The following is an 11,471-nucleotide window of genomic DNA, read 5'->3' as shown; positions in this document are numbered from 1 at the left end:
TTTGAGTCCTTCTTTCTATTCTCCCTTAGCCTGATTTCGTGGATCTGCATATTCATTCTCTATTAAGTCCCAAAGATCTTGAGACTTGAATAGAGTCTTTATCTTGATACTCCAAAATTCATAACTTTTGCCCGAGAAGATGGGGATAAGGGATTGAGACACGGAATTGCCGTTAAAAACCATAATGCCCAGTTCAGATTGAAACTAGGCTCTGATACCACAAATGTTGGGGATGGAAGAGCAAGGAAAAATAGAATACTACGATTCGAGTAAAAAAAATCCTTTCGACTCAAGAAAACTGTTGTAGTATTAAAAGCAGGAGGATTGATAAAAACACTTACAAGATACCAAGTGCACACAGACTCTTTATCTCTATCTGTCTCTTTTTCTATATCTATTGCTAGATGAACTACGGTCCTATTTATAGGACCTGACAACCATCCTATAATTACTAGACCATGAGGTAGTTATTGAAACCACCTTATAACTACTAGATCATGATTGAAGTGGTTATCATGTAACCACTAGATCATGATAACAATCTAGATAGATAACTATAAATCAAATCTCAACAGATACGAGCTTATCGGTATCTGTCGCGTGATTAAGCAAAATTCTAATCGCTTTATTCCGCATAAAATAGCCATTTTTATGGGTTCCCGTGCTTCTATCATCTTGATGCTTAGTTCTCTCCGACTCCAACAAGCGATTCCTGTACGATGTCGGAGTTTACGACAAAGACGATGAGGAAGATGAAGAGGTAAGACGAAGACAACTTTTAATTCGCAGTGATCTCGTCGATCCTTTTTTCATCTCCTTGTGGTTTTCTATGCAGGGGATGGGGGACTTCATTGGGGAGATCGCGCAAATGATGAGCCAGTCCAAACCCAGCGTAAGCCACTGAATTTATCTGGATTCACCACGCGTACGGATGTTTTTAAGCTGAAGCGACGGAGTGTGGGCCGTCGATGGGCAGGGGAGCGGCCACGAGAGCTTGGAGGAGCTGCATCGGCAGTTCGTGGAGATGTTCCTCGACGAACTGGACGCCGGAGATCGCTTCTCCTCGGCCAGCCAAGGCGCGTCGTCCTGCGACGGCAGGGACGACGGCGGCGGTAACAAGCGTGGCAACTGGGCGGTGGACTGGGGCCAGGAGAAGCTGAACGAGTTGGGCCCGGGCACCGGCGGGTTCTGCTTCGGGGTGAGTCGCCGAGTCCACTCCTTTGATCTTATGATAGACGCAGTCCACCTCATCCATTCTGATCTGACTCTGGAATAGCACATTGCTGATATGACCTGCCAAAGTCGCCCAGCTGATGTGGCGAATTTTGGGTGGATGGCCCTCCCCTTGCCTCACCAATCACAGTAGAAGAAATTTATCAGTATTTGTCACTGTACGGACTTCCTCGTGAAATTTCTTGATCTTTAATTGGCCAGACGGATGAGTCTCACTTGGGAGGACCACTGGTGAGTAGAATTATCATCCTGATGTGGATTTGTCATATTGAACTTGTCATGCAAGGATTGGCAAATCTTAAGATTAGAACAATCTTATTATTATATATCTATATACTATTTTTGTTAATGAATCTTTATGTCGTGGTCGAGGTATCAGCATGGCTCGGTCCAATCCCGGATGTGTAAGATTGTCCATGCGAATGCTCGAATGGTAGAAGCGATCGTCGGGTCAGGTTGGGTTTGAGCCTTGTCTCTTGAGTGCGGTCTTCACTCTTGGCGAGTGGCCTATTTCTTTGTTGTTAGACTCTTGCATAGGCCGAGGTCGGGAGGGAGATTTTTTGACTCAATCCCTCAGAAGATTAAGTTAGAGTTGAGTGGAATAAGAGATAGTTGAGTGTTTGAAGTCCCCCCTTGACGTCGATCAGGGGGTTGGCTTTTATAACTGTGAACGAGGATTGGTCGTACGTGATCTGTTAATGGTTACTGACTCCTCAAACGGTCGGCTTGTACCTCCTGTACGAGCGTTGACTAACCAGCACGAATCCGCACCATGTGGCGTCGTTCCGAGCTTTCTAGAGCGGCTTTGTGCTATGCAGCATCGTCTCGTACGACTTCGGACAGCGCGGGAACAAGCGATCGTCCCATCCGAGTTCGAGGTGTCACATCGATGTAATGCACCATATCAGTCCTGAGGCTTCGCGTTGGCGCTAACATGGCTACTGACTATTACCACGGGGGTGGTACCAAAATATACCCTATCATTCTCTTCCCTCCCCTCGCCCCCCCCCCCCCCCCCCCCCAAAGAGGTGTGCCTCGGGTTCCTCAAGGAGGGGCTCGGGACATGACTTGGTGCCTTTTGCTGGCTGGGTCAGTTGTCATGCTGGGATTGGTGGTTCGATCGTCGGTTGACCGGGAGCTTCTATTCGGGAGCTAGACTAGTCGAGCGACATAACTCAGGGATCGGACTGGTTGAGCAACACTACTCGAGTGTAGGACTAGCCGAGCAATACTGCTCGGGCACATGACTAGCCGAGCAATACTACTTGGGCATTGACTTGGTCGAGCACACTGCTCGGGCATTGGGCACTGGACTGGTTGAGCACCACTGCTTGGGCACATGACTTGTCGAGCAATACTGCTCAGGCACTGAGCACTAGACTGGCCAAGCGACATGACTCGAGCACTAAGTTGGCCAAGTAACACTACTCGGGCATAAGACTGACCGAACAATGCTACTCGGGCATAGGATCAACTGAGCAACATTACTCGAGCATCAAACTAGCTGCAAGGCATAGCTTGGGCATCAGATTGGCTGCGATGCATTGTTCGGGAATTGGATTGGCCATGAGGCATGGCTCGGGCATTGGATTAGCCACGAGGCATGACTCAAGCATTGAATTGGCTACGAGGCTTGGCTTGGGCATTGGACTAGTCGAGACGTGACTCAGACATTGGACTAGCTACGAGGCATGGCTCGGGCGTTCGATTGGTCAAGATGTGAGTCAAACATTAGATTGGCTGTAAGGCATAGCTCGGGCATTGGATTGGCTACAAAGCATGGCTCGGGCATTGGATTGGCTACAAAGCATGGCTCGGGCATTGGATTGGCTACAAGGCATGGCTCGGGCATTCGACTGGCCGAGACATGACATAGACATTAGACTGGCCACAAGGCATGGCTCGAGTGTTGGATTGGCTGAGACGTGACTCGGACATTGGATTGGCTGTGATGTCACGGACTTAGTTGGAATTGCTTAAGTCGTAAGGCACCCTTGCGGCAAAGTCATGAACTTAGCTGAAGTTGCCTAAGTCGTGAAGCACCCTTGCGCCAACTCCTCGGACTTAGTTAGGATTGCCTAAGTCATGACGGCAAGGCACGATGATTTTGGGTCCAAGAGGGACTCGTTTACACAAAAGGGAATAGAGTTTATGTTCCTCGAGTGGACAATTTGAGACGTGAACTTAAGAGAGTGTCACAATTCTCTTTGGGCTGGTCATCCGGGTATTCACAACATATTGACTCTTGTGGAGAGGGCCTTCTACTGGCCGAAGATGGGGACTAATATGGAGGAATATGTTCGAACATGCCTCACTTACCAACAAGACAAGGTTGAGTGAAGCTGTTGGACATAGCTCAATTCTCCTACAACTTATAGCGGAACTCTACGTCCAATAAGAGCCCCTTCGAGATCATTACAGGACAACAACCGTCGACTTCTCACATCTTGGCTATCGAGTATATTGGGAGTAGTCCGTCAACATATCACTTTGCAAAAGAATGACATCGAAATGCAGATATTGCATAGGTTTACTTGGAGAAGGTGACAAAAAAGATGAAGAAGTGGGCAGACTTTAGAAGGCGACCGCAGGAGTTCAAAGTTCATGATTTGGTGTTAATAAAGCTCCAACCAACATCACTCCAATTCTTTAGGAACAAAGTACAAAAAGGATTGGTGTGCAAGTATGAAGGGCCCTTCCTACCAATTATTAGTAGGGTGGACAATGTCTCCTACAAGTTGCAGCTGCCGGCGTGGCTCAAAATTCACAATGTTTTTCACGCTAGCAACTTGAAAGCCTACCACTTAGATCTGCAATATGCTTCCCGAAGTATTCAAACTCAGCTACTCCCCACTAGAGCCTCCTATGAAAAGCGAGTTGAAATCATTTTAGCGGATCGCAAAATAAAGCTACCCAATAGAGCCGAGCAGATCGAGTACTTGGTGAAGTGGCAAAAGCTTCCCCGAACTGAAGCCAATTGGGAGCCCGAAGATGCCCTACGACATGAAGAAGCAGTCATCAACAACTATCAATAAGTGTCGACGAGGGTGTCAATAGTTTAAGTGGGGGAGAATGTCACGAACGGTCATCGTGCACCCACAATAACTTTGTTTAATAAACTGTTTGTTGCTTTTGCATGTTTGTACAGAGACATAGCATCATGTTTTGCCTTAGTTTTGTGTGTTTTTGCATGGAAAATGCAAGCAACGACAGTTTGCAGTGCTGTAGCACGACCGCTCGTCGCGTCGTGCCGAACTATCCCAAAATGGCTCCGTTTTCGTATGTCACGGCTTGATTTCTATAAATCGTAGCTGCATGTGAAACGTTAGCCATCTCAACACCTTGGAACCCCCCGGGTGGCACAGGGCTGGATGGGGCTTCGGTATATTGTCGGGCGTTGAACAATCTTCACATGTTCGCACGTTAGCTTGATAGGAACTTGCCTTTGCGCTCAACACCCGGTGAGTAGTTGTTTGTGGACTTACAACTATTCATTCTACCCTTTAAAGTTCTTATTTTCTCCTTCCTCTCTTTTCTCTCTTACACTTAAGGTGCTTGCTGAATTGCTTGTAAAGCTTCCCTCTTCATGAGACATCGGGACTTGTCCATCGCTCGTTTTTAATCTAATCAATTTTTTGTTTGACAGGTCCTTCAGGACCTATACAAGTTTGCAACTAGGCTGAACCTTTATGGATGCATATGTCGCAAGGGCACCTCATGTCTTAGACAATCCCAACTAAGTCTGAGGAGTTGGCGCAAGGGTGCTTCATGACTTAGGCAACTTCAGCTAAGTTCATGACTTTGCCGCAATAGTGCCTCATGACTTAGGAAATTCCAGCTAAGTTTGTGACAGTGAGGCATGACTCGGACATTCAACTGGTCGAGATGCGACTCAAACATTAGACTGGCTGCAAGGCATAGCTAGGGCATTGGACTAGCCGTGAGGCATGGCTCGAGCATTGGACTGGCCAAGACATGACTCGGACATTGGATTGGCCGCGAGGCATTGCACGGGCATTGGACTAGCCGAGATGTGACTTGGACATTGGACAAGGCATGGCTCAAGCGTTGGACTGGTCGAGATATGACTCGAACATTGGACTGGTCGTGAGGTGTGGCTCGAGCATTGGATTGGCCGAGACGTGACTCGGACATTGGACGGGCCACAAGGCATGGATCAGACGTTGGACTGGCTAAGATGCGACTCAGAGATTAGATTGGCCGCGAGGTGTAGCTTGGGCATTGGACTAGCTGAGACATGACACAAACATTGTTTGGTCGAGATACACAACTTGGGCACTGTTTGGCCGAGATGCACTACTTGGGCACTGTTTGGCCGAGGTGCATAACTCATACACTATTTAGCCGAGGTACGTGGCTCATGCACTATTCGATCGAGGTGCATGACTTGAGCATTGTTTGGGTGAGGTGCACAACTCGGAAACTGTTTGGCCGAGATGCACCATTCAAGCACTATTTGGTCGAGATGCATAACCCGGACACTATTAGGTCGAGATGCACCATTCAGGCACTATTTGACCGAGGTGCACAACTCGGGCACTATTTGGCCGAGGTGCACCATTCGGGCACTGTTTGGCCGAGGTGTACAACTTAAACATTGTTTGTATGAGGTGCACAACTTGGGCACTGTTTGACTGAGGTGCACTACTCGGGCACTGTTTGGCCGAGGTGCACAACTCAAACATTATTTGGCCGAGGTGCACCACTCGGAAACTGTTTGGCCGAGGTGCACCACTTAGACACTATTTGGCCGAGTTGCATAACTCGAGCACTATTTGGTCGAGGTGCACCATTCGAGCATTGTTTGGCCGAGGTGCACAACTCGGACACTGTTTGGCCGAGTTGCACAACTCGGACACTATTTGGCTGAGGTGCACCATTCGGGCACTCTTTGGTTGAGGTGCATAACTCGGATACTATTTAACCAAGGTGTAAAACTCGAGCACTATTTGGCCGAGGTGCACAACTGGGATACTGTTTGGCCAAGGTACACCACTCGGGCACTATTTAGCTGAGGTGCGTGACTCAGGCATTATTTGGCCGAGGTGCACCATTCGGGCACTGTTTGGCATAGGTGCACCATTCGGGCACTGTTTGGCATAGGTGCACTATTTGGGCAATATTTGGCCAAGGTGCACCGTTCGAGCACTATTTGGCCGAGGTGCACAACTCGGACACTGTTTGGCCGAGGTGCACAACTCGGGTACTATTTGGCCGAGGTGCACCATTCGGGCACTATTTGAACGAGGTGCACCATTTGGGCACGATTTGATCGAGGTGCACAACTCTGATATTGTTTGGCCGAGGTGCACCATTCGGGCACTGTTTGGTCGAGGTGCACAAATCAAACAATGTTTGGCCAAGGTGCATGATTCGGGCACTATTTTTCTAAGGTGCACAACTCGGACACTTGCTTCGCTGTAACAAGACCCCCCATTTTTTTTAATCTACACATCTCGGGCTCATCTTCTTCCGGCCTCACCATGGTGGGCCTTCTTCTTTCCTCGATCTGCTAAGATGGGTAGCTCTTAGTAGGGCCTCTTGTGCGACTCCTTGCACTTTCTTGCCACAAGTGCCTCTATAGCAATATACTGGTTGGCCCGCTGGAGCATCTCGGGAACGCTCGTTGGTGGTCTCTTGACCAACGACCAAAAGAACCTTGAAGGTCTTAGGCCATCAAGAATGCCTACATAACCAAAGAGGGGTGGGCATCTGGAACCCCTCGGATTTTAGTAGCGAAGCTGGTGATGAAGAGGGAGAGGGAGTCATCCTCCTTCTATCTTAGCCCGAGGAGCATGGCCATGGATGGTTTAGGTTGTTCGTTGGCTAAGAAGTGAAGCTCGAGTTCCATTGCAAGCTGATCAAAAGATGAGATCGAGGATGGACTCAATCGACTATACCACATCCAAGCTGGGCCTCAGAGGATGGTAGGAAATGCCCGACACATTAGGGTGTGGGAAGTGCCGTATAGGGTCATTTGGGCCCGGAAGGTGACACGTGCTCCATTGGATCGGAGCCACCATCATAGGTCTCCTGCATCGGGAAGCAAAAGTTGAGGGGGATAGGCTTGTTCTAAATTTCTTGGGCAAAGGGGAACCCAATCGAGGTACTTTCCCTGAGCTCCTCCTTAGATTCATGGAATTCCCTTTGGACCTTGTTTAAGCGTCGATTCACCAACCGCAACTAGGCCCAGAACGAGTCGTTTGCCGAGTCGGACAATAAGTTGTTGGATTCAGGGAAGGTCGAGGCAGCGCATCTAGGCATAGGGATGTTGGGCTTTGCCGTTGCCCTCAGGTGTCTCGATCACTCCCTGATTGGGGGGTGGGCATTTGGAGCCAGATGTGGTTGGTCGACCGGGGTGGCATTGTGAGGTGTAGGGATGAGTGTATGTTGGATCATAAGCGACGGCCGTGGGGGAGAACCTGTTAGAGCTGGCCCTAGGAAATTTACCAAAGGGTAATTTGACAACCCAATAAAGATAATAAAGCAGAAAAATAAAAGAGATAAGGATACCAGATTTACGTAGTTCGGTCAATTGATCTACATCCACGGATGGAGGAGGAGCAAAACTCTACTATAAAAGGGACAATTACAAATGCCTTAGGAAAATGTTCCTAGGCCATAAAACACCTAAAACTACTAAATAAGAAAAGCCCAAACTATAAGCCTAAACTATTTTAACTAAGTGTGGACTTAATAGAAATTAAACCCAAACTATGATGTTCTGATTCCAAATTCCCAAAATTTGTAATCAGTAGAGATGTTACTTTTGATGAATTATCCATGTTATCTTCCAAAGAGGAATCTACTAGTTGTACAAATGATAGTGCGTAGAAGCAAGTGCAGCGTAAGAGTGGTAGTTTTGATTCTTTTCACAAGAACTCTTCTGCTCAAAGAATGCTAGTAGATGGTCCCGAGTCTATTGACGAAGCTGATCTAAAGGAAGAGCAATATTCCATAGCCAAGGATAGAACACGGAGAGATATTCGACCACCACAAAGATATGCAAATTTGGTTGCATATGCTTTATCTATTGTAGAAGAAACAAGTGAAGTTGGTGAGCCTACTGCCTACTCAGATGCAGTTTCTTGTGATAATTTCGCAAAGTGGTTGATTGTGATGAATAAAGAAATTGAATCTCTCTATAGGAATAGAACTTGGGATCTTGTGAAGCCGCCTTCGGGTAAGAAAATTGTTGAATGCAAATGAGTCTTCAAAAGGAAGGAAGGTATTCCATGGGTTGAAGATGCAAGGTACAAAGCACGATTGGTTGCAAAGGGCTATAGTCAGATACATGGTGTTGATTTTAATGATGTATTTTCTCCTGTTGTTAAACATAGCTCTATTCATTTTTTGCTTGCTTTAGGTGTCATGTATGATTTGGAATTGGAGCAACTTGATGACAAGATAGCTTTCTTACATGGTGAAATTGAAGAACAAATTTACATGGAGCAACCTCATGGATTTGATGTTGACGGTAAGGAAGACCATGTTTGCTTATTAAAGAAATCCTTATACGGATTGAAACAGTCTCCAAGACAGTGGTATAAGAGGTTTGATTCTTTTATGTTGGGTCATGGTTACACGAGGAGCATGTATGATAGCTGTGTCTACTTTTGGAAGTTAACTGATTGCTCTTTTGTGTATTTGTTGTTTTATGTTGAAGACATGCTTATTGCAGCTAAGAATTTGTCAAAAATTCACACTTTGAAAATGCAACTGAGTAGTGAATTTGAAATGAAAGATTTGAGAGCAGCTAAGAAAATTCTTGGCATGGAGATCAAAAGAGAACGAGGAGTTGGAAAATTATTTCAGACCCATAAAAATTACCTTGAGAAAGTCTTGGAGAGGTTTGGCATGAAAAATGTTAAGCTAGTGAGTACTCCTCTTGCTAGCCATTTTCGGCTATCTGTTGCTTAGTCACCACAGTCAGTTGAAAAGGAAGAATATATGGTGCAAGTTCCATATTCCAGTGCCATCGGCAGTATTATGTATGCAATGGTTTGTACTCGTCCATATATTTCACAAGCAGTTAGTGTGGTTAGCATATATATGTCTCACCCAAGTAAAATATATTGGCAAGCTGTGAAGTGGATTCTCAGACACTTGCAAGGGACTGTAGATGCTTGTTTGGAGTTTAGAAAAAATCGTGACACTTTGGTTAGTTTCGTTGACTCTGATTATGCTGCGGATCTTGATAAACGAAGATCTTTGACAGGCTATGTTTTTTTGCATTGGCAGTTATGCAGTTAGTAGGAAAGCTTCCTTATAACTTGTCGTGGCTTTATCTACTACAGAGGTAGAATATATGTCAGTGATAGAGGCGATCAAAGAAGTTTTATGGTTAAGAGGTTTGTTCGGTGAATTATGTCTGCATCAAGGTGTTACTACAATTTATTGTGATAGTCAAAGTGCTATTCATTTGACTAAAGACCAGATGTATCATAAGAGTATGAAACACATCGTTGTGAAGTTTCATTTTATTCGGGATACCACTACTGAGGGAAAGGTCCTTGTTCAGAAAATTCATACGAAGGACAATCCAACTGATACGCTTACGAAGCCTCTTTCGGTTTACAAGTTCAAGCAGTGCTTGGAGTTGGTTGGTGTTCATTGTTGCTGATTGCCCGTTGGGGCTTTATGACGAAGCTGGAGCAAGTTTTGTTAATTATCAATTTTGGGATATGCCAAGGTAGAGATTTGTTAGTTTGGCAAGTCCCACATAGTCTCATATCAAGAAAATCAAGCTTGTTATCTCCTATTGCAACTATAAATAAGGGACTGAGCTTTGAAGTTAGATGCGCCACAAGAAAAACCTAATTGTTTGCTTCGGGTTTAATTTCTATTAAGTCCACATTTAGTTAAAATAGTTTAGGCTTATAGTTTGAGTTTTTCTTATTTAGTAGTTTCAGGTGTTTTATGGCCTAGGAGCAGTTTTCTAAAGCATTTGTAATTAGCCTTTTTATAGTAGAGTTTTGCTCCTCCTCCATCCGTGGACGTAGGTCAATTGACCGAACCACGTAAATCTGGTGTTCTTATCTTTTTTATTTTTCTACTTTATTGTCTTTATTGCATTGCCAAACTAACATAATCGTCTACTGAGCTAGCTGCGGTATAAGGGATGCGATGGTCTGCATTATCCCAACGCTTACACCTAGTGGGTGAGGTTGAGGAACGCCTCGACTGAGATAGCAGGCTGCCCCACGATGGTCCCAGGAGGCGACAACCCATGATCATGGAATAGTTACTAATAGCAGCTTGGGGTCGTGACCGAGGTATTCCCTTTTAGGCTTAGAGAAAGTGGTTGTTACCCTCCAAACACGAAGGTCGGATGAGTCGGGGGTGGCTCTTCTCTGAGACGCTCTCCCTAGTTGCTTGGTTGGGGGCACTCTTGCGACATCGGACTCTCCTTCTAGTGTAAAAATGTTAGTGAACCTTTACATCGTGGTCAAGGTGTCAGCACGTTTCGATCCAATCCCAGATGTGCAAGGTTGCCCATGTGGATGCTTAGGTGGTGGAAGCGAGCGTCAAGTCATGTTGGGTTTGAGCCTCGTCTCCCTAGTGTGGTTTTCTATCTTGACGAGTGGCCTGCTTCTTCATTGCCGGGCTCCTGTACACAAGTCGAGGTCGAGAGAGGGATTTCTCGACTCGACCCCTTCGAAGGTTAAGTTAGAGTTGAGTAGAATAAGAGAGAGTTGAGTGTTCGAAGTCCACACTTGACGCCAATCAGGGGGTTGGCTTTTATACCCGTGAACGTGGGTCAATCGTACGTGTTAGTTTAGCAAGTCTCACATAGTCCCACATCAGGAAAATCAAGCTTGTTCTCTCCTATTGCAACTATAAATAAGGGCCTGGGCTTTGAAGTCAGATGCACCACAAGAAAACCTAATTATTTGCTTTAGGCTTTTCTTGTTTAGTAGTTTCAGGTGTCTTATGGCCTAGGAACATCTTCCTAAGACATTTGTAATTGTCCCTTTTATAGTAGTGATTTGCTCCTCCTTCGTTCGTGGATGTAGGTCAATTGATCGAACCACGTAAATATGGTGTTCTTGTCTTCTTTTATTTTTCTACTTTATTATCTTTATTAGGTTGCCAAATTACCCCTTTGGTAAATTTCTTGGGGCCAGCTCTAACAAACTGGTATCATAGCCTAGTTTCAGAATCTTTTGGCAACAATGATAATAACAAAGATTGTTGTCGAGAAATTCGACAGAAAT

At 45.7% G+C, this 11,471-nt stretch overlaps 1 protein-coding gene across 1 annotated transcript; it reads left to right on the top strand.

The window, feature by feature from the left end:
• Positions 1–493: 493 nt before the first annotated feature.
• On the top strand, positions 494–1,557 carry LOC135625935 (uncharacterized). The gene is made up of 3 exons (XM_065131087.1): positions 494–760; positions 836–892; positions 977–1,557. The coding sequence occupies exons 2-3, from the start codon at positions 839–841 to the stop codon at positions 1,274–1,276; spliced, it is 354 nt and encodes a 117-aa protein (XP_064987159.1). The 5' UTR covers positions 494–760; positions 836–838; the 3' UTR covers positions 1,277–1,557.
• The last annotated feature ends 9,914 nt before the right edge of the window (positions 1,558–11,471 follow it).

The sequence above is a fragment of the Musa acuminata genome, chromosome BXJ2-10, assembly GCF_036884655.1.
Source record: "Musa acuminata AAA Group cultivar baxijiao chromosome BXJ2-10, Cavendish_Baxijiao_AAA, whole genome shotgun sequence".
In the NCBI taxonomy this organism is placed as follows: Eukaryota; Viridiplantae; Streptophyta; class Magnoliopsida; order Zingiberales; family Musaceae; genus Musa; species Musa acuminata.
Note: the sequence above shows the minus strand (reverse complement) of the source record. Positions and strands in the feature narration are given on the sequence as shown.

Bases quoted from the DNA above. Each gene is read 5' to 3' on its own strand.
- LOC135625935 (XM_065131087.1), top strand. From the start codon at position 839: ATGGGGGACTTCATTGGGGAGATCGCGCAAATGATGAGCCAGTCCAAA. The intron at 893-976 runs GTAAGCCACTGA...GTCGATGGGCAG, and splicing joins TGAGCCAGTCCAAACCCAGC to GGGAGCGGCCACGAGAGCTT.